At 37.6% G+C, this 27,827-nt stretch overlaps 1 protein-coding gene across 2 annotated transcripts in view; it reads right to left on the minus strand.

The window, feature by feature from the left end:
* Lama2 (laminin subunit alpha 2) overlaps positions 1 to 27,827 on the minus strand; it is a 594,199-nt gene that overhangs the window by 62,378 nt on the left and 503,994 nt on the right. For both annotated transcript variants that reach the window (XM_038339597.1, XM_038339596.1), the window contains exons 41-45: positions 23,607 to 23,709; positions 12,938 to 13,054; positions 10,879 to 11,061; positions 9,213 to 9,218; positions 6,361 to 6,515 (exon numbers count right to left, since the gene is read on the minus strand). In XM_038339597.1, the coding sequence (XP_038195525.1) occupies positions 6,361 to 6,515; positions 9,213 to 9,218; positions 10,879 to 11,061; positions 12,938 to 13,054; positions 23,607 to 23,709 (564 nt within the window). The remainder of the gene's footprint in view (positions 1 to 6,360; positions 6,516 to 9,212; positions 9,219 to 10,878; positions 11,062 to 12,937; positions 13,055 to 23,606; positions 23,710 to 27,827) is intronic.

Genomic DNA, 27,827 nt, shown 5'->3' on the forward strand with positions numbered 1-27,827 from the left:
CTTTTCTTTGAAGTAATTTTTCAGCCACCAAATAGAATCATCAAATGTCCATAAGCAGGCATCATTATGTAGATTAGGGAGGGCACAGATAATTGGTTCTTCACTCGCTTTTTTCCAATGATTTGCTCATGATTCTTTCTATTACTTGTTAGGGTGCCATTATTTTTGAAGCATGAAGCTAACCAGTTCTTACCTTTATGCCATTCTTTAAGACACTTTTCCAAAGGGGGTTTTATGCAGAACAAATGGAAATGATCTTCATTGAAGTTATGTCATAAAGAATTTTAATTAAAATTTCAGTGATTTTGGTATCACTTAAAAAGGAACCCAGGTTTTATTCAGTCTTCGAGAGGGCACTGCAAGTCCACCCATGCTCTCACAGTTCAAAGAGGCCAAGAAGAGTTAGTTCTAGATCTTCTAACAATCAGAATATTAATCATTCCTCTCAGAATATATATTTCAGAATAAATTACACTTATTATTAGGTTAGCAGGAAATGAAATGGAAATAATTTCCAAATGTCTATCACTACTAATACATATAACAGCTCCTTTCCCTTCTCAATAGTACTTCAAAAATTACTATAAATTGCTAAGAAAGGAATTCTTCTGTGAATAGAATGGCAGTGTTCGTGCCAATTTTTACTTCTATTAAAGGAGACTTCGTTCAGTCACAAATAGCACTATTGGATTATTAGATTTAATTTCTTTGGGGTCAGGTGCAAAATCACCATCAGTAATTGCTGCTTTGCTGGCTGATAGTGCTTGGCAGGGAGAAGGGAAGATGTGAAATCTACTTTGCCCCCTGTTCAGATGTCTATCACATTAGAGGTCTAGCCAGCTAACTTCAGGATGCCTACTGTCCTTCCCTAGCCATCAGTTCCCATTTGTTCTTTTGTTCCTACACCTGTTGCTACTCACATAGTTTTCACATTTGAGAAAAATCAACTAATATTAGTGTTATCCACATAAAAACTTGTTTAGACCTTGAATAAGGTTGACTAGGCTACTGAACTGCTCTCCATAGTTTGGTAAGGTAAGAAGGATCCCCAAGAGGCTCACGTTGGGTATTGAGGGTAGGGAGCGTTGTAGAATTTTTTCTATGGAAGGGGAAAAGTAACTGAAGGAGATCCTAGATGCAAAATGATTTATCTTGAAAAAAAGAAAATCAAGGACTGTTTGGCTCTGACAAATAGAAGATTCACATTTGTTTCTGGGAATTTCCAGGGAAAGAACAAATCTAATGGCTCTCCTGCTGACTCAACAGTGGCCTGTATTTGACAAGTGTCTCCTCATCTGGTCTCTAAGCATATTGTGTCTCTACATAGAGGAAACTGTTCTGCAAAGGAACTGGCTTTCTGTGGTCACCTGAACTTGCAGTGATCTAGGAAGCCACCTGTTTGTGCCTTTGCCTCCTGCAAGGATGTGATCTAACCTGACAATGGATGGTTCAGAACTAGGGATCACCTTGGATCTCTGGATATTTGCTTTGTGTCCCTATAAGCTGGCCTTGGCTGTGTGATTTCCAGTAAGGAAATAGATTCTTTGTTTCTCCTATGATAGAATTTTCCTTTTACATGGAATGCTGAGAGTAGTCAAATAAAATGAATTCTAGAAATCCTGAGGCAGGGGATGTACAGGCTTTACTCTGGAGCCAGTACTATGAGGCAGATGTGCAGCGTGAGTGGGGAAAAGTCATGCAGCAGAAAAGCAGCTAAGCAAAGAGGTATCTGGGGTCAGAGATTAAAGGATAAAACATCAGAAGGGAAAGACCCTATAATAGAGGGTGGTTTGAAAAAAATGCAGTCGTCTGATATTTTTTAATGTTGAAAGAAAGGTATAATACACAGTGAGTTTTGAGGAATTCACAGTGAATGAACCAAAACCTTCCTGAGAAAAGACGGTGGCACTGAACAAATTCAGAATCTGAGGAAGGTTATACCTCCATTGATACCTTAAGAGGATCAAAGAGAAGAAGGAGTAAAAGATCTGACTGGCATACATGAATAGAATTAAGTTGTAGATGCAGTCATCCCTGGTGGAAAACCATATTCAAAATCATAGAGGCTTTTGATTAGCCTTGAAAAGTAACTGTGTGTCGTTTTTTATCATTACATCATACATTCATTTATAGGTTTAGCTCTAAAGCCATGCTATCATTGGTTGAATCAGAAATAAATCACGTTTCTTTAAAGAACACAATAAAATAATTCTTCTTGGCTATGGTGTGGGGATACAATGACTACGTGAAATAATAGGGTGACTTTCAGACCTTGTCTACAGTGCTGAGGCTGCACTTGATGATCATACAGTTGTTGCACTAGAAAGGGTGGGTGGTGGCGCCAAATGTGCAGACAACCCCAACTGAACTGACAAATCGCTGATTGAAAACCCAGTCATTGAGTGTACTCATTTCAAAACCAGGCATATTGAATCTTACTAGCATTTGCAGCCAAGGTACTCTATCGGACACTTTCCATATCCACAAAGTTCGATTCGCTGAAGAAAAGGACAGTGTTATACCCAGTATGCCCGATAATTTTACAAAGTCACCTGTTGCTCAGGTCTTACCTACTCTTATAGAAACTAACTAGTCTTCCTGATTTTTCTTTCTGAATATACACTGAATACCTGGAATATTTCAGTAGCCCAACTGTTTACAACTAGATCATAACTACATATTTATTTTTGAAAATACCATGTTTCGACTTCCAATGGGTGTATGTATGGCTCAGTGGTAGAGCATTTTATTGCTTATGAATAACTTAAACTAGTTCAGTCAAAACACAGCATTTATGCATTGCTTTAAAAGAAACCCCTTGGACACATCACTCTTGCAAAGAGGCATGAAAGTTCGGAACTGCAAATATTCGGTTGGGATGTTCAGTTCTGCCAATTACTACATTCTAGTGTAGCTTCTTAGTAAGGCTCATGAAATTACCACTAAGAAGTCAATGTCTCCAAGGTGTTCCTGGCACGACATTATTCACCAGTTAATCACCATAAACACAATTAAACTTTGTTGGATGTCTCACTGCTCGATGGACTGGATTTGCACTGCGTTTTTCATCCGGTAATTAGGCCATTCATTTAAACACAGTATGAGTTACTCAATTATGCAATCAACAAGCTGAAATAAACCACTTTAAAATAATCACACTTAGTTCCTTAATTGGGAAACATCTGACTGGGCTGGCAAGATAGGTCAGTAAGTAAAGGTGCTTGTTGCCAAACCTGACGACTTAATTTTGATTCCCAAGACAAGTCTTGTACTATGTCTCCAGAGAGCTGCTGAGGCTAGACAACGTATGGCAAGGTTGGAGTTTGGCAAGGAAGCCCTAAGATGTTACTGCTTGGATCTCTAGGGTAAAGCCTAAGTTACATGTCTCTAAGGAGACCTCAGGATGTTAGCCATGTCAGAATCATGAGATGTCCACCAAGAGAAGCTCCTGGAATGCAGAAGAGCCATAAAGAAAAGCTGTGCAATGTAGGCTACAGAGCTGGAGGAGAAGGGAGTTACCCATGCCTTTGTAGATCAGAATATTCCATTACAAATGTCAGATGCTGGACATGGAGCCTCAGGATACACTCTTTGCCCTGCTGTGTTTCTGCCTTGCATTAGTCCAATCATTCCTGCTCAATCTTCCCTTCTCCTTCAGAATAGAAATGCTTATCTTGCATCAATATTTACTACAAGCATGTCTTTTTTTCCCGTCATTTTATTGAGGCTCACTATTCAGAGTTAGTATTGTGTCACAGAAAATTCTTTATGATATAGCTGGAACTGCCAGAGAATTTGAGATTTTTGAGTTTGGGTTGAAAGCATTTTATCTGAGAAAGCAAAGAACCTAACAGGTACCTGGGTGGGTAAAGTGATGGATTTGATCATCAAGCTCCCAACGAGTAGAGCTGTGATGCCTCACACTGGTTTTCAATGGGAAAAGATGTAGAGTCACCGAATTGAAAGTGTCTAGCTTGTCTGTGAGTGATCACCTAGCCTAGGTGAAGTGAGCAAGACCAACTTGAGTGTGCGTGGTACCGTCCATGGGCTGGGATTCTGAATTGAGCCAAGAGGAGAAACAAGCTGGTCACACGCATCCATCACTCTGCTCCTTGACTGTAGACTGTGTGTGTGTGACCAGCTGCTGCCTGCTTCCAGGATGAACAATGGTTCCCTGCTCCTAATGTGACCAACTGCTGCCTGCTCCTGCTATCCTGTCTTCAATGCCAAGATGAACCATATCCCTGGGGAGTATAAGGCAAACAAACCCTCCCTTCCTTAATCTGCTTGTGCCAGGTATCCTTTTGCAGAGAAAAGACAAGAAACTACTACAAAACTCCATTTTGCTTACTCCATTGTCAACTTTCTGAGTAGAATACCCAACTAGTTCATCTTCGCAAACTTCACAGGGAAAAGCGCTGAACATAAGAGGTGCATTTTCACTGTGTAAGTCTCTGAATAAGCTTGTAACACTGGGCTTTATTTTACCATAAAAGACATAGTGACCTCTTGTCAATCACACTACACGGTTTTCATGTTATAGTTGAATAGGTGTCTTCGCAGATAGCATTACTGCTTCCTTATATTACCCCATCATCTCCAATCTGTTGGCTTCTAAGGTTTTTTCAATAAATAAGATATTTTTCAGTGTTCATCTGGAACATGATTATCATGGCCTTGTTTAGATGTCTTAGATATCATACAAAGAGGGACAAGTATATACTATCACTCAGACAGATTCTTGCCCATTACTAAAAATATAAATTGATAAATCAATATGAACTTCTTTCTGACCATCTAGCTACCACATTTTCATGTAAAAATATTTTATGGAAGGTTAAGTTAAAATTGACAATATTTAAAGGTATCTTATTAAAATTTTGCATCTCTACAGTCATCATGGGTTGACTTTACATATCTAAGGTTTCACATTGGCATTTCAGTGTTCCAGTTCAGCGACAGTGAGGACGAGTCCTTGCCTCCAGCCTGGCAGAGTTAAAATCCTATGACCTATGGGGTGGAAGAAGAGAACTGTCTTCTACATGTCCTCAGACCTCCTCGTGTACACTGAGGAACACGCTTGCACACAAACAAAACAAATAAATAGGACTGGAGAAGTTAAAAGCACTGGCTGCTCTTTCAGAGGTCCTGAGTTCAATTCCCAGCAACCACATGGTGGCTCAAGCCATCGATAATGAAATCTGATGCCCTCCTCTGGCATGTAGGTGTGCATGCATGTACATGCAGATGGAACACCATATACATAAAATAAATAGATCTTTAAAAATAAACAAAATCAAAGAAGTAAACATAAAATTTAAATATTGCAGTCCTTTAGCATTTTTCTAGAGAGGTCTATCTGTCAGAATAGTTTTCTAATTGGGTAAATATAAAGTAAAATTCCAAGCCAGATATTTCCTATTTTTACTTCATAAATATAAAAAGAAATACTGATGTGGGAGGGTCTTCTGTTTGAGTTGATTTCATTGGTTAATGAAGAAACTGCCTGGCCCATGTGATTGGCCAGCCCTTAGGTGGACGGAGTAGACAGAACAGAATGCTATGAAGAGAAGTTAATAAATCGCCATGCCTCTGCTCTCTGAGCCAGACTGCCGTGCCTCTCCTCAGTGAGACAGACACAATGAAGCTCCAGCCCAAGATGGACGTATGCTAGAATCTTCCCGGTAAGGCACCGCTTTGTGGTGCTACACAGATTACTAGATATGGGTTAATCAAGATGTGAGTAAGACGCTGAAACTAATGGGCCAGGCAGTGTTTAAATGAATACAGTTTGTGTGTTGTTATTTCAGGTGTAAAGCTAGCCGTGCGGGATCCAGGTGGCAGGGAGCCGGGCAGGATGAAAAACAGGCCTGCCCGCGCCTCCCCACTACAAAATACTACAACAAAAGTAAGTTGTTGAGGTTTTTTTTTTAAACAAGCAAAAGCTATATTGTACCTAATTAAAATAATGGTTCTATTTCTCCTACTATTGTTTGGGAATTCTGGTAGTAACCCACTCATTGAACTGCTTATATTTTTCATGAGTAAGGCACTCTCATTGTTCCTTTAAGTATACAAGAATAAGCTTGTTTGTGTTGTTCGTTTTAGTATATTAAAGCACCAACAAAATATTACAGGCTTCCTAATTTTCAAACGGTAAGTACAGTCTATCATTTTTCTTAAATAATTTTGAAATTTATAGGAAAAGGGGTTTTGCTTCTTTCATCCTACCTTCCAAAATAGCCTTAAGTTCAAGAGGCCAGAGATCATTTATTCAGCAAATTCACTGGGGAAGACTTTCCCTCTGGGAATAATAGTAACCCTTACTAGTAGCTCTTAATTCTGAAAATAAGATCTTACGGAATTGGCTTGTTTCCGGGCTTGGTTAATCAGTTCCTTTATTTCAGAGATGTTCTTCTTTAGGTTATCCTCAAGTTCCTTGATGGGCTTGAGTTTGTCTATCAGCCGATCAGCTTCCTGTTCTAAATTTTTCACTGTGGCATCTGCATCTGCAACTGCATAGAACAAAATTAGCATTTGCATTTGTGGGCTGTGCATGTACTGCTGCCCCCACAGCCATAGGTACCAGAAGAGCAGTGGATTTATTAAGTTATTTCATTTTATACGTGTGACCAAAGCAAGACCATGATGGCTGGCAGGGTGCATGAGGCCAGCTGTGAATGTTTTAGTTGAGATTAAAGCAGGCCAGAGATGTTAGAGGAAGAGCTTGGCTGTGCGATTGAGATGAAAATTGGCATTAAAAATAGAAGATCTGATAAGCGTAAGCAGTGCTGGCCTTTTAGCCTCCAAGCTGACCTTTACAGGATAGAATTTATTCATAGAAAAATGAAAATGGGGTGTCTTTAAAATATCACCTGCTCTGCCTCCACACAAACCACATTCAAATCCAGGTTCTTGTGCAGAATTGTTTTATTTTTTTTTCTTTTTCTTTGCAAGTGGTCCTGAGAAGGAGGCTGTGGAGACACAGCTTGACGAACATTACCTTGTTGAACAACACTTAGACTGAAGGCCTCTGTTACACCTTAATTAAATCGTTCAAACTTCATTTCAATTCAACTCTATATTGGTTGAATTCATATTACACTGTCTTTTTAATGGGTTATAAAATAAAGTTGAATACTTACAGCGTTGAGAGGCTCAGCCTGAAAAGGGTTGAAGGTTATCTGAGCCATAGACATCTAGTATGTGCTCACATGACAACGGGGTAAGGTGGGGGTGGGGGTGTCGGGTATATAAAATGTGGAAAGCCCAATATTCAACTTCTGCGATGCTGGCAGTCTTAACCAAACTATGTCAACTGTTATCTAACCGAGTTTGCATTATTCAGCTCTCTGCTATTGTAACCCTGAAGAACTCTTCAAGTTCCAAGGCCATCAGCCCTGCTAGACTATGACGAATCTGCTGCCCACCTGGTGTTGGGCCACTGAGAACTAGTTTTTAGGATTGAACTCAATATGTTCACATGGACAGAAATAACCATTCCATTTGCTTTGGTCCATGCTGAAGCCACAACCCAGGGCCCAATGCTTGATAGACAAGCAGTGACCACAGAGCTCAGTCCTCATTCCACACACCAGCATCTTTAAACTGTATTTTGAGGTAGGTGATTTGGACTCAGGCACATTAACACGGGCTGTATTCTCAGTGGAATTTAAAAAGAATGTGCAACTATTAGCATTTGTAGGGTTACTAGATCAAGATTCCAGTGTTTTGTTTGTTTGTTTTTTGTTTATTTGTATGTTTGCTTTTTCTGGAATTGCAGGTTGCCTGGGTCAAAGCCTTAGTCATATGGGTAGTATGCCTTTGCTACCCCCGTGTTTTCTGTAATTGTCCAGTGTTCTTTTCCTTCTAACACTCTAGTGTTATTTTATATTCTACAAATTATTCTAGAATTAAGGAAAATGTAGTTTTAAAGCTAGATTCACATAAAGAGAAAGAGGGGTTAAGCTAAGGCTACTAGGGCTAAGATAAATATTAGATCCATTTCTCCTAAATCTCCCAGAAGCCTTTTTAAATGCTTCAAAATGGAACTGGAGGTTTCCCTTCCTTCCTTTGCCTCTACTTTCCATAACTGTTTAAGCCATGTGGAAACTCTCTTCCCATGTCTGTGAGAACTGACTTGTCTGTGATCTCAAGTCTAACGCTTCTTGCTTAGTAATGTTTGAATATGTTCTCATTTTCTTCCTTAATTGTTTGGGTAAGTAGATTTTAAATAGCTTCTCCAGTTAGATTTTAATAAATGGATGTTTTTCTGGAAGATTATCATCTGTATATTGTAGCCTCTAAAATTTACCAGCATGGCGTTTTCCCAAGTAATCTCTTTTCTATTATATTTTCCCGTTTATCCACTTCGATTGCCCTTCGGAGTCACCTATTTGTCCTTTATTTCTCAAGGTTAAGCTGGATAATTAGCTGTCTTATTGTTTTCCATACTCTAACTTATTAATTGGTTAGCTGTTTCTTCATGTCAGTTTTATTTTTCTAACACACTGAGCAAAGGCTTGAGACCTTTCTTCAATGCTTGCACAGTAATGCACTTCTTCTATAATATTTTCCACAGAGGCCAACCTTGATCATATTCTTCAGATTTAGATGTTTGATTTTATTATCATTTTCCCTACTTATTTGTAGTGCTGTGATGTTCTGCCCAGACTCTGAAATGTTCAAGACACAATATTTTTAATAGTTAAGTGAGTTGCTCACTTGTTTAGAAACAGTTTTATTTCAAGAAGAACTGTTTAGAACCCATTTAATTATGAGAATAATTACTTAAATGGAGAGAGGGGGAGTGAGCTTGGCGGGTGGCAACAACGTAGTCGATCTTAGCTACTTTAACTCATGTGCAGGGAGGACTTTTGAGCCCAGTGGCTGAATCTGTACTATCAGAGACACTGTAGTTTTTCTCAATCTGTTGCAAAAGTGAATTTTACACTTCTATGTGGATAAGATTCAAGTATTTCATTAGGTTTCTATAGCACTAGTAAAACATTTTATGCCAAATATATCTGCATATTAGTCTCACTGGAGGGACATTCTTTTCATGTATCTACTATTAATTGGTGATAGTGGAAAGAACAGCTGTGCAGTGTTTAAAGCAGCCCCCGTATATAGTCACATGCAAAACTGAAGCTTTTTGCAATAAGCAGAGAAGCATTAAGATTACTAAAAAGCATACAAAAACAAATACATACTTATTTCTGCAGGTAATTTCATATGGAAGTAAAAGAAAAAGAAATTAGAAAATTCCTGAGGAAATATTTTCTACAGGTATTATAAAGTACCAAAAAGTAGCACTTTAAATTAATGTTCTTTATAAATACATTTTTAATTCAAATAATATTATCAGATAAAAGCACATAAAACATGATTAAAATAAATTTCATAGAAACAATTTAATTCTTAAAAAATGGGAAAATGCCCTTTAGCAAACTGTTCACAAAAAGGAAATGTTATTAAGATAAAGAAAATATTTAATTAATATTTACCAATAAATGTTTCTTTTAGTGGAAGATACAGTTAAACCAGTAACAGGGTTATGACAAAGGTATCATCAGCTGAGCAACCTCAACTAGAACCAAATGATATCTTAAATCATAGCCTAAGTGAAATAAAATTGCTAATTTACTTTTAAATTTTTAAATCTATGTTCTTCTGATTTGGAGATGTTGTGGTGTATCAGAAGAGGTAATCCAGGCTGTTGCTGAAACACATGGAACTGTTTCTGTGTCTACATAAAAGAAAAGTAAAATTTATGTTTTTCCCCTATCTTCCTTGAAGAAATGGAAAGGAGTCAGTCTTTCTTCGTCCCAGATCTGAAGTATATCATTTTTTGTGCTGATTTCCCCCTTGCCCAGGAAGCTGTCACGAGCATCCTCCTGTGTGACCATCATAGCATGGTCTCATTCATTATGGCATTGTTAGCATCTGAGTTGAAGTGGAGACACTCAGATCTGCCTCCACTCTATATCTGTCACCACCCTTCTGATACCACTGCTCCTGTCAGCATCCTATAAATGTTCTTATACCTTAGAAAAACTCTGCTAGAAAGTCTAGTGTTTTTCAAAGCATAACAACAACAACAATAATAATAATAATAAACCAAACCCAACAACAACAAAACTCCAAAACACAAAAACAGAAGCAAAACAAACAAAAAAGAAACAGTCAGCTCCTTTAGGGAAATCATATACCAAGATGCTATCTTATCCTGAGATAAAAAGAGAGAATACTCTAAGTACCACCAATATTGGGTGACTAAACGTAACCAATAATATAAATCATTACACTTAATTCTTTCAGAGTTCCCAATAAATTCTAACTAAGTAAATGGATTTGATGCCATATCTGAGCAATGTGAGGATTCAGTCGTGACAAAGCAGCTAAATGCTTTATTTCCTGGAAATATTAGTTGGCTGGACTCTAAATAATATATATGGAGAAGTTTCAGATGTTGGTGCATTTTTAAGGTGATGACTTTCTCTAACGGGGCAGCTAGTGAATGTGCCCCCTTAAACTCTGTGTTCTCTGCAACTCCAGTCCCAAGCACAGTCACCTGTGCGTATCTGTATTTTCAGTTACACTAACAGATTCAAATGGGGCATCCACATATCAAATAGCATGTGAACCTCGAGAATTTCTAGCCTCCTCCTGACTGAGTGAAATGAATTACAAAGGCTCCCACGCAAAGCTCAAAGACCTGGGTCCTGGAATGGCAGGACCTACATTTTTCACACCCATACCAGGAAGGAGAGGGCATGAGCTTCAGGGTTTCATCTGCCTCAACCACTCATGAATCTAGGCCACTTTCACGGTGAGACAAAATAAAAGACAGTATCCCAGCGAGAAAGGACATCTTACTGTTTCTGGAAGGGTCTTTCACGACGGCATTCGTTTTGGCCACACTGTCTGCGAGTTTATTGTAGTTTTGCCTCAGGCCACCGAGGTTCTCCTGCAGATCTTTAACCTGGGCCAGGACAGCTTTCGCTGTGTCGTTAGCTTGTCTGGCTTTCTCTTTGACAGCCTGCAGCTTAGCTGTCGTGTCTGTTGGTACAAACGGGCACGAGAAAGAAAACAAAGAAAAGACATGGGACGTGGCATCCATGCTCGGCAGAGAGAGGCTGTGGCTGGATGACCTCAGGGACACATTTACACAGGGTAAAGGCTGAACTGTGTTTCAATCAGCTGTAGCAAATGAAGCAAATTCTTTAGCTAAATTAAATTTTCCCAGGGACCTTTGTGACGAATACGTGATTAGTCTTTAAAATAGCAAAGCGATTATTCTCTAAGTTTGTACTTTATGGGTGTATTGTGATTTGCTGCTGAGCATATTAAAGGGAGGAAACCATACACATGGATCATGTAGTTTCATCAAAACTAGAATTAAGATTTAATCTGTATATCTGCAGGAGGAAAATGAATTTGTTTTAATTTGGGGATAGAATTTTTGGGACGGTTAGAGTCTATGAGTGTTCAATTTGTTTTTTGTATTGACACTTCAATAGATCCTAAGTAGTCAAAAGGTTCCATGAAAAGTTAATAAAAGTAAAATGCATTTAAATTTTAACCTTTCCTACGTTGTATACATATTTGTTCTTATTTCTGGATCATAATTTGAATGTAACATAGATCTGGTGGTTGGAATATAACATGATTTTGAAGGTTCCTGTGTTGAAGGACTTGTCACCAGAGATGAGACTTTGGGAAGCGTTTGAACCGTGAGGTCTCTGCCTTCATTTACGGATGAATCCACCGATAGATTAATAATTTGATGGAATATTGGGGTTGGTGGAAATGTGAAAGGCGGGAGCAGACCAGAGGAAGTGAGTCACTGAAGACACGTGTTTGAAAGGTTTGCATGATTCCCCGTCTCCTTCCTCCACCACTCTCTCTGCTTTTTGGCAACCGGTGAGTAAGGTGCCCTGTCCTTGGCCTTACATCCCCACCACTGTGATACGAGGTCTTACCACATGGCCGTATTTGAGGAGTCAGCTGCTGTCTGTACACGGAAACCATAAGTCAAAGTCAATCTTTTTCTTTAAGCTGTTTAAATCTGTTTTTTTTTTAATTTCAGAGATATAAAGTGACTAGCACAATTGTACAAATAGATCCATGGTTGTGTGTCTGTACTGCTGGGGAAGGCCATAGGCTGTGAAGATAAACTGTAAAGTTCAGATCTCATAAACATCACTTTAGACAATGGCCTTTAGGATTCTGTTTCTCAGCTTCTCACTTGCAAAGTGAGAGTAAAAATTCTGTCCACCATGGAGAATAAGCATGAGAGATTAGTGTGAGAGATTAGACATGCTTACCAAATCATATTGGTTAGTAAGTACTTATAATTCAGTGTAGCCTAGTAGGAAAATGTAAAATTAATATCCCTAAAAGAATTTGCACTGTCTAGGACAAATAATCAAACAATAATTTTAAATAGTTTTAATAGGCTGCATGATATTACAGAAATGGATTAACCACTACTGTTTTTGAAATCTGGAATAGCTAAGGAGGTCACTTTAGCCAAGCAAGACATCAGAAATGGCTTATGCTCTTGTCTGTTGTGAAGAGACTCTCATAAATTGTGACTTTATAGTAGTACACTAATATAGAGAACAATCCATGTATGATTTTACTCTTTCCCACTCACTGCAACAAGCATGGCAATATAATAATATGATGTGAGTATCTTCCTTGATACAATAGATTCCTATGCACACCAGCTAAAGGTAACAAAGGTTAGCACATCATCTTGTTAAATTGTGAAATGTGGTTCTGATTCTCAAAAGAATAACTCATAATTAGGAAAACCTGTATCTGCTATTTCATGAGAGTAGAAATGGAAAGGCAGGAAAGTGGTCAAAGCTACCAGGACTCTTCCGTCGTTCCAATCACCTGATGCCGAGTGCAGAACTGTAATGCTTACCATTCGAAATGACTGACAACTTGCCCAAAGTGTCATTCAAAGCTCTGAGGAGATCACCATTTCTAGCATCAGCAGTTTCTAATCTGCTTTTCAGGCCATTTAGATCATTATGGTTTTCTGTGAACAAAAGAAAAAATGACTTATATTATCCTTGAACATGCAAGTTCAGTTAACTTTAACACACAAATAACAAAAAGCAAGAAGAAATATATACTTCATTTATTGCCATCTATCCATCTATATGCCTCTGCATTAAGTATGGATATTGTGACCATTTGGTACTTTAGAATGTTTAGCCATGCCATTTTCCTTTGTGTCTGGTTTTTGTGACTTAATTTTACGGTTTCCTATGGGTTAGAAACCTTCAACACTCAGCCTTTAAGTGCATTTTGATGATATTCTCTTGACCTCCCTCCTCTGATTTTTACATATTCAAATTATATTATCAGAAATGGATCATTGGGTTAGCTTTTCAAAATCTTATATATATTCATAGATAAGAAATCCTATTTCAGAAAACATCACTGAGTATTATTTTGAACAGAAAAAAATTAGAGCAAAGTAAAGCAAAACAACCCAGATAAGCCTGTCATTTTTCATAGATAGCAATATTTTTACAAATTCCCTCAAAAAGACTTCAGTAAAGCTTTTTCGTCTTGCTACATTAACTTATGTTATTTTATATTCAAAATAGTATTTTCAAGTGATGATTTAATATTAAATGTGTACATATTGGCTTCTGAATCTTGTTATTTATATTAGCACCTTTTAAACTTTAGGTTAGCTTTTATTGTAATAAGAACTATGAGATTTAGATTTTAGTAATGTCAAAAACTTTGAAATCACTTAGGGGGAAATATTAATTCATCAATATAAAAAAGGTGGGCTTCAAATCTTGCTGAGGACCCATAGAAGTAAGCATATGTGGTGGTCAGAATGAGAATTGCACCCACCCTTCCCAGTCCAATAGGTTCAGGTATTTGAACACTTGGTCCCTTGCTGGTACTATTAGTGAAGTTAATGGAACCATTAGAGAAGCAGCCAGGCCTTGCTGGAAGAAGTTTGACACTTGAGTAAGGCTTTGAGAGTTTTTAGCCTTCTCTGACTTCCCGTTCATTCTATTTCCTGTGTGTGGATGGCAACATCACGGCAACCGAAAGAGTCACTAATGCAGCATCTGAAGACTGAAGGAGTTACCAGCCCTCTTTCCTTTTGTCATTTATAAATGATCAGTTCAACTGGAAAAGCAAATTACATAAAGTTGGCTTCATTCAATAACATTTGCCATATTTGGAAAGAAAATTGTGTTTATGTGTGTGTGTGTGCACATGCGCAAGTACCTATATGTACATGTGCAAACCTGCAGAAGCCAGGTGTTAATATTGTATGTCTCAATGAACCTGGACCTTGTCATTTTGGTTAGACTAGTTGTCCAGTAAGCCTGGTAAATCTTATTTCTATTATCCCATACCAGTATTAAGGTACAGTAGTGTTGCTACACCCCCAGGGCTTTACTTCAGTACTAGGGTCCCAAACTGAGTTCTTTAGGTTTATTCTTTATCGACTGAGCCTTCTGTTCAGCCCCTTTAAATATATTTTTGATGGTTTATTATACCATAATGTCCATTACCTTTGGAAATGCACACTTAATTGTTCAAGATAGCTTAATTGAGATAAAAGGCAGACATTCCAAAAAGGAGGTACAGTGAAAAAGGACAAATAAGAGGGGGTATTATAGTCTTCTTGAAAGGACTGTCCAGCATTCTGTAATAATGATAGATAGCTGTCTGTATGTTTGTGATATATACCATATGCAATGCCTGTCAGTTCTAGCCAACCACTTCCCTCTCCCTCGCTTCATGATTTCAGGAGCAGGGACTGCCAGAACGAGTGCAGCATGAATCATGGCCTTCTTGCCTCTGCTCACACACCAGCCTTTCCTCATGCCTTTCCATCTATGTGTCTCCATTTCCCTATTCCTTTTTCATGACAGAGTCACATGGGAAAAGTCTATGTACAAAATGATAGACTAATAGGCTAAGTCCTCCATGTAACTGAAGATAATGGAAAAAATGCAGGAAAGGTAGGTTGCAATCAATTCAAGAGGAAGAACCAGTTGTGAAATCAAAATACTCAATATTATCATGATAAAAGAACCTTAAGCAAAAGAACCAAATATAATTTTCATCTATCAACCTAATGACATCCTGTGGAACAAAGCACTTCCAGCACTATGATTATTAGACAACAGAGATGAAGGTTCAAGGTCAGGATCAGCTTTATTTCTACAGGTTATATGAATGAAGGATATGGTGTCATAAAGTCCTGGAGGTGATCAAGACTCAGCAATAGGCTGTAATGTTTGGGAGCCTATGGAACTTCCCTTGCCAACAACTCTGAAAGAGGAATACACTCTTGAAGCTAGGATTTTAATTTGTTAGACTCTGGATCTAGTAGGGGCATTGTTACTCCATTATTACCTAATGCCATTCAATTTAATATATATCTCAAACACATATTTCATAAACATATATAAAAGTAAATAGAGTTACCTAATAACTCATATACATATATGTATACATGTACATATATGTATATATACACATGTATGTACACATGTGTTTAGGTATACATTTGTGCTATGAAGCCTCTATATTAGCAGGTTTCCATATGACTTTTTCAAAAGGACTTTAGCGTTAGTTATTTCTCCATGTATTTCCTCCCCTGAGCAACTTTCCCCAGCCCACATAACCTTTCTTGTTTCACTAGTCCTGTTTAACTATTCATCTCACTACATTCTATCTTTCCTCCCTTGCAAGCCAAGCCATGGCCTCTTACTAACATTCTGGCCTCTATGGGTATTTCAAATAAAATCACATAACTAAAGTTCCAAAGTAATCATCAATCTTGATCATCTGTGAGCACCATGAACCACAGTTAACACCTGGCCTGGCAAGACAACCTAGTGCAAGAGTGACACAAATGTCAAGGTAGTAACTATCTACCATTTGCTTAGATGTAAGGCCTACTTCATGCTACACAATGAAGCTCATACCTGGTACTATTATTGAAACCAAGATCATAGCCCTTAGGAACAAACTTACTATTTTTATTCTACTAAGTGGATATAGTTTTAATCTGGCTACTAATGACTAAATTGTTATACCAACAGATTATTGTACCTTTTAGCTCTCATCAAAAACCACTATAGGTTCTTTTTTGCAATGGATCATAATTAAAAGAGACCCTTAACTTGCTGGTTAAGGTACAAAGAATAAGAGACTGAAGAATACAGGGACATCTACATCAAACCCCTCTTCCCAAGTCTCCAGAGTCACTAATGAAGAAGGGTAAAATAGATAAGAGCTAAATGTGGTGGAGGGGTGACTACAAGGAAACAGAGTTTCTTACACACAACACAGAAGTTGCACACATGAGATCACAGTGGTTGTGATAGCATGCACCAGACCTACCCAAGCTCAAGCTAGATGAAATTCTAGCATGGAAAGAAAGGATGAGCGAAAAGTCTCATGCTAAGGAGCTATTGGCAACTTAGGGAGACAGAAAAACGATTTTATTTATGGGTGTGGCTCTTGATAGGGCAACCATGCTCCACTGAATGGTCCCACACCCAAGAGTATATGGCCAACACAAACTGGATTTGATGTGTTTTAAAATTATGAGGATATAAATTTGGGTAGGTGAAGAAATGGGTATAGATTGAGAGAAGTTTGGGGAGGGGATGAACATGATCAAAATACATTGTATGCAATTTTTATGAAACTAAGAAAAATAAAAAGAAAGTCTGATAATATCAAGTGTCCACAAGAGTGTTGGAAGTGAAAAATGATTAACAATGCTGCTTTTTAAAGAGCATTTGAATAAATTTATCAGAATTTTAAAATGGAAATGGATTTGATTTTGCAATCCTTTTTTCAGCACTTGGCATTGAATTAGGGCCACATACAAGCTGCGGAAATGCTCTACCACTGAGCTTCATCCCCAGCCCTACGATCAGCAGTTCTACTGCAAAAGTTACCCCATCATTATGTGTTTGGCATAAACCTGGCACTGCAGAGACTGAGGTCGGAGAATGGTAGATGAGTCAGTATAAAATATACAGAACAAAAACTGAAGTCTGTTAATGTATATCATCTGGGATAAACAGATCTTTGTCATGGAAAACAAGAAGAAAATATTAAGTAATTCAGTCAAGAGTATTTTTTCTTACATTATTACACCATGCTCATACAACAGTGTGGATGTTGCAGCCTGGTGTAATAATGTAAGGGAATCACATGAGTATGTGTGGGTGTATAGTGATCCTTAAAGTTGTTGCATGAATAAGTAAGACACACTCTGGTGGTTTGGATAACAATGTCCCCCAAGGCTTATATATTGGAACGCTTGTTCCTTTTATGGTGGAACTGTTTGAGAAAGATTAGAAGGGGTAATGTTGTTGGAGGATGTGTGTCATTAGGGGTGAGCATTGAGGTTTCAAACACCCACACCATTCCTAGTGTCTCGCTTTCTCTGCTTATGGCTGTGTCTCATGGTGTGAGCTCTCAGTTACTGCTCCAGCACTATATTTGCCTGCCCATTGATATGATTGCTCATTTTGATGGTGATGGATTCTAACCCTCTAGTGGGGGACAATTCTGTATTCTGTCAATTATGTTTTAAATAAATGCTGATTGGCCAGTAGTCAGGCATAAAGTATAGGCAGGACAACCAGACGGGGAAGTAGAGGTGGGACAATGAGAACAGGAGTATTCTGGGAAGAAGGAAGCTCTCTCCCAGGTCTGTCCAGACACCAAAGAAGCAGAATGCGACCTGCCCCGCTGCAAAAGGCAGATGATGATGTACATGCAACAATTTGGTAGGACAGGGGTTGAGAACTAGGTAGGAAAGAATATACTAGAAAATCTTGGCTGCATTTAGGATAGGAACTAGGAATTGATGGAGTAGCAGTTGGCAGCTTCAAAAATAGGAAACTAAACCTTCTTATTTTGTATCTGGTTGTACTAGTTAAAATTTTCTCTGTGTGTATATTGTTGTTTTTGATTTTTTAAAAATGTATATTTAAGTGCTAAGAAGATGGTCAGTTTGGTAGTACTAGCCAACACAAAGACTGTTATTTTTATCATTCCCTGTACTCAGAGTGATCAGATCAGGGGAGAATATACTCCTCAGAAAAGAGCCAGTTGTTTTAACTGAACTGTGCCTGCTCTTCTCATGGCTGTGCATAGAGCTGTTGTAGGACCTGTGCCAATAGCAAACAGCTGAAGAATCATCACTCTGTCCTCCATTGACCTTCTTCTGGAAAGAATGCAAAAGGAAATAAGACAGAGAATTCTGAGCTTGCAGTGCTCTGGACATGAACGAGTACTGGACACATTAATGATCCACTCCAATGCACATAAAGGCTCTTATAGGCCGCCCAATTAAGCCACAGCCATAATCCACAGCAGCCACAACTATAGTGCAGATTATGCTGGGATAATCACATCATCTCATTTAAGGTGCTCTATTTTATGGTCCAAGCCAAATAATGTTACAGAAAACAAAACATAAACCAGCCCAGCAAAGCACATCCCTAAACCATCAATATGCTCATTTATTGCTGCTAATATATTACTAGTTTCAGTTTTGGTCTCTCAAATTCTCTTTCCAAGTAATTGAATTTTCTTCTCTGCCAATTACAGCTCATATTTTCTTTAACACTTCTGCTGTTTATACTGCCAGTACTAAAGTAAAGTTATTGAATGATAACAAGCCTTCTTTGTGAAATAGATCTAATCTGGTGATGAGGGCACTGTCAATGTGGATTCCTGGGATTAAGGGGATTTTCTGTTACTGAGAACCTATCTATCCTCTATCTACTTACCTATCTATTAATCTTTATCTATCATCTCTTTACAAGTCTATTAACTATCAATCTATCATCTATCTATCTATCTATCTATCTATCTATCTATCTATCTATCTATCATCTCTCTCTCTATCTATCTATCTATCTATCTATCTATCTACCTAACTATTTATCATCTATCTATCTATCTATCTATCTATCTATCATCTATCTATCTCTATCATCCTTTATGTGTCTATTATCTATCTGTCTGTATCTATCATCCTTTATGCATCTATTTATCTATCTATCTATCCCCTATCTATGTATCTATCTATCATCTATCATCTATCTATCTATCTATCTATCTATCTATCTATCTATCTATCTATCTATCTATCTATCTATCATCTATCTATCATCTATCTATCATCTATCTATCAATCAATCTATCTATCTATCATCTATCTATCTACCATCTATCTATCTATCATCTATCTATCTATCATCTATCTATCTCTATCTATCATCCTTTATGTATCTATTATCTATCAATCTCAGTTTCTCAGATTTTATACAAGCCTCGCCATTCTTTGAGTTATCAGGAAGTTAAAGGTTTATTTGTTTATCTACATGATGTCTAAACTAATTAGTAAATTTCCTCCGACCCCCTGGAATCCTAGATTCTGTTTCTGAACATGGGACCAAGCCCAGGTCATTTCCAGGGAGGATACCCATTTGGTTTTTGCAGGCCCTTGACTCTGGCCAAGATAGTATTCATGAACTTCATGTTGATTTGCTAACAAAAGGAGGCAGAGACTTATCTGCTAAGTCACACTCTTAGGGAAGATCATTCTGTGGCTAGTGCCTCCATACTGGTACTATTTTGCGGTTTTTCTTCTAACATGACTTCTACTCAGCCCTATTCTCTTGCTTTTCATTGTCCATATCCGAAGCAGTGGACAAATTCATTACAACGGATTAGCAATTTAATGGGAAAAGATGAGAGAGCATGGTTGACAGGGGACAGAGCCTCAATTTCATCTACTTATTGCCAAATCAGTCAATGGAGCAGGTTTGTTTGCTTTCACACATGCCCCCACAGAAAAACTGATGCAGGCAAATGAAAGCATGCGAATTCAAAAAGGTGATAACTTTCATAATTTATGGATTATTTAATAAAAATCAAATTCTTATGTCATATTTAACAGTCCAAAAGTATTTCCATTTATCAACAAGTGTATAAAATAGACAATGAGGGTTGGAGAGATGGCTCAGTGGTTAAGAGAACTGACTGCTCTTCCAGAGGTCCTGAGTTCAATTCCCAGCAACCACAGGGTGGCTCACAACCATCTGTAATGAGGTCTGGTGCCCTCTTCTTGCCTGCAGGCATACATGGAGGCTGAACACTGTGTACATAATAAATAAATAAATCTTTAAAAAATAAATAAAATAGACAATAAAATAAAATCTTTTAAAATATAAAATAATAACAGAAACTATAAATAAACCATATTCATAGCATACAGAGGGAAATCCCACATCTTCGATGGGAACATAGTCTTGCCCTGTTTCTTCATGCTTTGCCTTATGCATATGCTAGGAGAACCTCAACCGGTTATTTTATTGACAAAACTTCTTGTTCCTCTGTGAAGTGGTGTTCACTTGGTGACATTAATTCATCCCCTGAGCCTTTCAATCATCAGTTCGTCTCCCACCTCAAATCCATCAACAAAATGATTTTTATCTCCACAGATGCTCAGCAAGTGCATTGTAGATTGCCGTCAAAGCTCAAACATGTACAAGGGCAAATTTACTTTTAACAGATGTATATTCAAAAATTAAAAAGCAAAACAAATTGCTGCTGGCAAGTTCAGACTCCCTCAAGGCAAGGACAGCATAAAAATGGCAGGGAGCAGCAGTAAGTCATTTGTGACCAGAGTACAGGAACAAACGGAGCTGCACTGACTTGAACAAGCAACAAATTAGAAATATGGAGGGCATGCTAGCCCACCATTTTTATTCCATCTAACTCCAGGCGCCACAGAGAGAGAAATGACTAAATCTCTATTTTAATAGCTGCTGTCAAGAGTTTTGCTCTGCAGGGCCTATTTCAGCAGTTCCTCGTGGTAATATATGGCATTTCCCTGATTAACAGCCATTTTATAACCTGTGTAATTGGCCACAAATCAAGAGAATGTCATAACGTAGCAAGAAAACATTCCCATTTCCGTCATGGCCTTGGCTTGGTTTTCTGTGGGAATTATTGCTTGAGTAGTTGCTGGGTTTTCATTACTTTAAATAATGTACTACCTGAAGTACAAAAAAAGACATTTAAACTAATGAACATTTCTGTCTCCTAACCCTTTCTATCACCCTAGTCCTCAGATTTTCCAAAAGAAACAAATGAAATTGTATCCTTTTATGTGTAATATTAGGATTTAGGGAAAAGAGAGTCAAGAACAGGACTGGAAACAATGTAAAGTATGTAAAGCACTCAGTTTAGGAGTGAAATCTGAATGAGCACCCACAAATTCACTACTCAGAATTATTTTCATAGAATAGATATATTTTGAAAGCAGGGTCTCATGTAGCCCAGGCTGGCCTCAAACTTACTATGTAACTAAGGATGGTTTTGAATTTCTGATCCTCCTGCCTCTATGTCTCCCCTGCTGAGATGATAGGTGTGCAATCCACAATGTATAAGAATCTAGGGTCTGAATCCACGGTGTCATGAGCAATACACAAGTGGTAGTTATCACTAGTCACCCTAACTTTTTTTTTTTTTTTCTCATGGTTTTTTTTTTTTTTATATTTAAAAATTTCCATCTCCTTCCCTCCTCCTCCCCCCTCCCTCCCCTCCTTCTCCCCTTTCTCTCCCCTCCTTCTGCCCCTTCCCTCCCCTCCCCTCCACCCATACCTCCCCTCCCTCCCTCTCAAGGCCAAGGAGCCATCAGGGTTCCCCACTCTATGCTAAGACCAAGGTCCTCCCAACTCCCCCCAGGTCCAGGAAGGTGATCGACCAAGCTAAGAAGGCTCCCACAGAGCCCGTCCATGAAGAACAATCAGAGCCCAGAGCCATTGTCCTTTGCTTCTCAGTCAGCCCCCGCTGTTGGCCACACTCAGAGAGACGGGTTTGGTCGCATGATCCATCAGTCCCATTCCAATGGGAGATCATCACCCTAACTTTTATAACATCAAAATCAATACAAAGAAAATTCATGAAGAATAATACATCAAATGTTTGAATAAAGACAGAGTCTGGCTCTGTATTTGTACATGAACTTTAATGCCCTGGGTAAAATTCTAGCATCTAGCATATGCATTAGATAGCAAAGAGTGGCTGCAAAGGGATTGGGTCCATTCTACTTGTGCAATAAGAAAACAGTCCATGTCTCTTTACAGTCATCCTTCTGCTGCAGTAGAGGTATCACTACCGCAAAACTTTGTAAGAAGAAGGAGCCTGTGTAATGCACAGTCTAAAGCATTTTATTATCAAAGTGAGTTGTAATAGAGATGGCTCTTGTAATTCTATATCAGTTGCTAAGGAAGTCCAAGATATTTAGCTTTAAGGCATGCCAAATCTAGACAGTTTCACACTTCATGTTTTCTAACACAGTGAAACATAATTAAAAATCTGTGCTTATTTACTTATAATTTATTATTTACCTAAAATCAGTAATTATTTCATAATTTGAACTAGGCAGGATGTTATACATTATAAGTTCAATGTTAAAAAGATTTTATGTCTTTCTTGAGGAATATAAAGTCCATAACAGCAATGGTTTGACAGGTCTATGAGAAATATTGAATGAGCAGGTTAAGTGTGAATCAGATATTATTGTTTCTTAGAAAAGACATCTAGGCAAAGATTGTTTTTATTTTTTCATTCAGAGTCTCAGAGTTATTTAATTATTGATTGATTGATTGATTTAATGAGGGAGTGAGTGAAGAACTGGGGATGGAACCTAGGATCTTGTGTACATTAGGTGAGTTCTCCATCAATACCCATGTCCCCAGCTCAAGTACTTATATAGTCTGGCCTTTGGTGAGGTTGCCATCCTCCTGCCCTTTCTACCCAGTATCCATAAGATCACAGAACTAAAATGTGATGCTCTGTTATAAGGTGTGCAGATGAAGAAATACAAGATAATGAGCAAATTTAAGGAGAGAGAATATCACTATGAACACATGGCACTTTGGGATGGCAGCATTGTGAGAGTCCATATATAGCAACACTTGGGTGGTGGATTAGATGATACTAAGGCTCATGCTAGAGAAATGGGAACAAAGTTTTGAGAAACAGGTGATAATTGAATAAAATGATAACTACAATAGCTTACACTGACAGCAACCATGTTTACAAACATTAATAATATATCAGAATAGAAATTGCTTTGTGCACTTTGATGTTTTCAATTAAGAAGAAAATACACGATTATTTTGTAAATATTTCAAGACTTCAGAGCCATTGACAAAACTGAAGGTTTCACTAACACATGTATGCCACATCTTCTTAGCTCACTTTTCTTGAATTTTATTTCTAAAACCATATCAAGTGGGGTTTGCAGTTTAAAGTTTTATCACACCTAAAATTTCTCTTTAGATAGGAGAAGCAATACTGTAGGAGCTAGGTTAAAATTATAAAATTTTGCTTGGTGAAGCTTGAAGACTGAGTGTCATCAGGCCAGTGAGAAAGGTCACTTGTATTAAATATATAAGTCATGGCTCACAGTTTCATTCTTTAATAGTATGGTATAGTATTTCCCATTATAATGCTATTAACCTTAACATAATAGAAACAATGGCCACACTAACCTTTCACATCATTTTCTAACTTCTTGGCCTCATTAAGGATCCTGAAGCTTTTCTGAAGGGAGCCTTTGGCATCTTCCTTTAATAAGCCCTGAGGACTTGTTGCCTGTGGAGAGAAGAAAGGGTGTTACATATTAAATCATAGAGGGGTAGGGCCTAGAAGGCAGCAGCTATACAGAGCTTACTTTAAGCACTATGCATTTAGAGTTGCAGATTTTCAATGCATATTTCATGACTGGAAGCTGTTTACTGTGTGGGCTGAGAAATGTTGGGACAGAAACCTGGCTGTGCTGTTAAGATAGGTAGAGAAAGTGGGGCTGATGAGGTGCTTGGGATTCCATAAATGAAAGCTGAAAACGCTGCAGCAGCATCTCTTAGTAGCCAGGACTATGAGTGAAGCAAATTAGGAACTAAAAACATCCATTGACTTTACCTCTCATCATGTTCTGTTTTTGCAGGCTAACCAGAAGGCTCTGCCTACATTCTCAGTGTTGAAATGGAAACAAGAACTAATCTCTTTTTAAACACATCTCCAAGCACCACTGCGAAACGTGAACTTCTAATTGAAAATTTTAGAACCTGAGGACCTCTAGCCAATATATATTAGCTCAGGATTAGATATGAACAGAGGAACAGGGTGACACAAAAATAATATGACTGGAAAGGGATCGCTTAGCTTCCTGTCTAGTTATCCATTTAACCAGAGTTTGCTTCTTAGAAGCCATTGTGCAATGCATATAAACCAAGAGGTGAATCCAATAGGATCTTATGTGTAAATTTTAAGTGGGAAAATATTTCAGAGTTCAAGGGGTTGGAGAGTTTTAACTGCCTACAGTTAAAGCATCTGAATTGGTTTATCCTAGACATGATACTCTTCAAAGGCACTGGCAGCATCCTAGAAATGCCATTTTTCAGTTGGGTTGTTTCAGCACAAAACTAGGAGAGGTGACAGCATGTGGTAGTGCTGTGGTCAAATTAGTTTTAATGTGTTAGTGCAAGTTTTTCTTTAAATCCTTGACTGAACATGAGTCAGATCAATGATACAATGTTAAGATACATGGCAAAGTATATGATAGAAACAAGAAAAACTGAGTTGAACTTAGTGTAAAGAGAAATTGACAAATATGTATAAAGGAATTTTATGTAGCTATAAAGAAAAATGAGATTATGAAATTTGTAAGCAAATTAATGGCTTATGAAATCAATATGATAACTGAAACAAGTCAGAGAGGACAAATATAACATGCTTTCTCTCATATGTGGATCATATATATACATGCATACAAAATAATACTATATATAATATAAATATACAATATATGTATATACCTACTATATATGCATTTATATATCTAGTATTGTGTGTGTGTGTGTGTGTGAGAGAGAGAGAGAGAGAGAGAGAGAGAGAGAGAGAGAGAGAGAGAGGAGAGAGAGAGAGAACTAGAGAGACAACCATAAGATAAACAATCTTAAGAGGAGACGAGAGTAAGGAAAACAGAGGGTAGTGTCAGGTACTGACAAGAAAGAGGAAGTGGGATTATTAGGAGAATAAAGGGACCAGCATGAGAAAGGGGAAAGAATGGGGGCAGGGAAATAGAAACGAGCTAGAACAAAGTAGCTGTGAAAATGCCACATTGAAGCCCATTACTTTGCATTGTAACTCAAAAATTAGTAAATAACCATGAAAAAGAGAAAACAAATAAGTTATGGTGGCACAAAGGGTAGAAAATGCTGACATAGATGAGCAACAAGGCCAGACTGGGCTGTATCTTTAAAAAAATTAAAATTAAAATAACAGTAATAAACTGAATTCCATGTACTTAATTAAAATTCCATGTGCTTTACTGAAAGAAAGCAAACCTCAGGTTATCCAACCATGTTCTATATTTATTATAATGTACATATTATTATTTGCCTGATTCTATGTTTTCTAACTCACACAGATTAAACATAGGATATTACAAAGGGAAACTGTATGGTAAATATCTAAGGAGACATATAAACAACAGAAAGGACAGCTGACAATCTATTTGACAATGGAGAACAAGACGAGAAAGCTAAACAGAAAAGAACATTTTAAAGCTTAGGATTTCAAGGCAATTGGAGAGGGTATATGACCATACCATCCCGGACACACCTAATCTTGTCTAATTAACCTCTGAAGCTAAGCAGTATTGGGAGACAATTTGGAGAGGGGTAAAATGTGTGGGGTTAGAGTAGTTCTTGGGACATTAGAATATTATTACAAGATATCTCAGGCTGATAATCCTGAATCATGAAGATAATATGGGTCATTCACAACTTAGATAGAACTTGGAAAAATGAAAAGAAACCAAGGAAAAATAAGAACATTTTTTCGATACTCAGAGACAGAAAGAGAAAGAAAGAGAAGGAGAGAGAGAGAGAGAGAAAGAGAGAGAGAGAGAGAGAGAGAGAGAGAGAGAGAGAGAGAGAGAGAGAGAGAGAGAGAGAGAGAGAGGAAGAGAGAGGAGGCTGATGAAGTGCTGAAGTACAACTTCTGGTATCATAGATGTCATCCCTAGATACTGTCACTATTTGTCTTTGAGTACAATCTCCCACTGGCTATGAACTCCCTGACTAGGGTTAGGCTGACTGGCCTGACTGCTAGGAGTCAGTCAGGATCTGCTTCCTCAACACTGGGAGCACAAGCAACTATTCTCACCTAAGGTTTTTTAAACGTGGATTCTAGGGATCGAACACAGGTCCTTCTGTACAGACTGAGGAAAGAAATATTTTCATACACATACCACCTTGAAACCATCACAATAAAAGTAGCAAATACACTGTAATTTTATTTCATCCTTTTCCTATTTCCCCACCCCTATCTTCTCCCCCATCTTTCCTCTATTTCTAATCATTCATCTCATTTCAAACATTATATTTGCAACTCACACGATCTTTACAAAAGTTAATAATTTAGCACAGCCTTTAAAAATCTAGCTTCTTCTATTTGGATGCATTTGGACATTCCCCGTGCTGTTTATCAATATTTGATTGCAACTGGTGGGTGGCATTGCTACACAGATATGCCTCGAACCATTTATTCATTTATCACCTGATGGTTATTGGTATATTTTCTGCCCTGGACATTCTAAATAGAGCTTCTCTGTTCATTCTTGTGTGATGTTTTGTATTAACATGTGCTTTCATTTCCCTAGGAGTAAATACCCTGAAGTAGGAAGACTGGATCACTGTTTAAGAAATAACTAAGAAATTAGAGATTGACAAAGCATATAAACAATTTTAAATCCTTATCAATAGAATGTTCTACTTCTGTACATTCTTTCCAACACATCCTTATAATTTTGAAAAATTTTACATCCTAATAAATAGCCATTTTGTTTTAGTTTCAATTTTTCTGTTGTTGCACCATGCTAAGCATCTTTTTATGTGTTTATTGGCCATTTTCTTTGGTGAAGAACCTGGTTAAATCTTTGTTTTAGAGGCAGGGTCTCATGTAGCTCACACTGGCCTAGAAATCACTATGAAGCCAAGACTGGCTTTGAACTGCTGATCAATATGTCCCAAATATTTGGAATATAGATAGATATTCATGATGTTTTAATTTGTTCAATTTTTTATTGAGTTATTTGTTCTTATTCAGTTTCTAAAAATAGTAGCATGTTATTGATAAGAGTCATTGGTCAGATATGTAATTTAGTAATAGATTTTACTATTTTTGGATTTGAAGTTTTATTTTATTACAATTATTTTATTAAAGGCAACATCTCTAAACTTTAATGAAGTCTATCATTTTTCTCATATTAAATGTCGGGCTCTGTGTCCTAAGAATTTTTTGCTAATAATTCTATAATTTATCAGTAGGTCTATAGCTTTTGGGGGGTTACTTTTAGATTATGGTATGAGATGTTTTTAATACAAATACACAATTCTTATGGAGCATTTCTTGACTTGACATGAATTGCTTTGGTCCATTGGAGCATGTAGTCTTGTACCTCTGAACGCTTCTATTTTAGTGGTCTACTTGTTAGTATTGATCAACACCACATCGTCTACACATCCTAGTTTTGTGGAAAGCATGGAAGTTCAATTAAGCCTTTGTGTCATTATTTTGTCCTTTATCCCCCAGTGACTTCCTTAACAGATGTGTCAGTTTCTAAAGAATAACAGCTAGCACGGTTTTATTAGGACTTCTTTCATGGTATATCTCAATTTTTTTAACATTGTCATTATACAAATAAT

The sequence above is a fragment of the Arvicola amphibius genome, chromosome 8 (assembly GCF_903992535.2).
Source record: "Arvicola amphibius chromosome 8, mArvAmp1.2, whole genome shotgun sequence".
Classification (NCBI taxonomy): Eukaryota; Metazoa; Chordata; class Mammalia; order Rodentia; family Cricetidae; genus Arvicola; species Arvicola amphibius.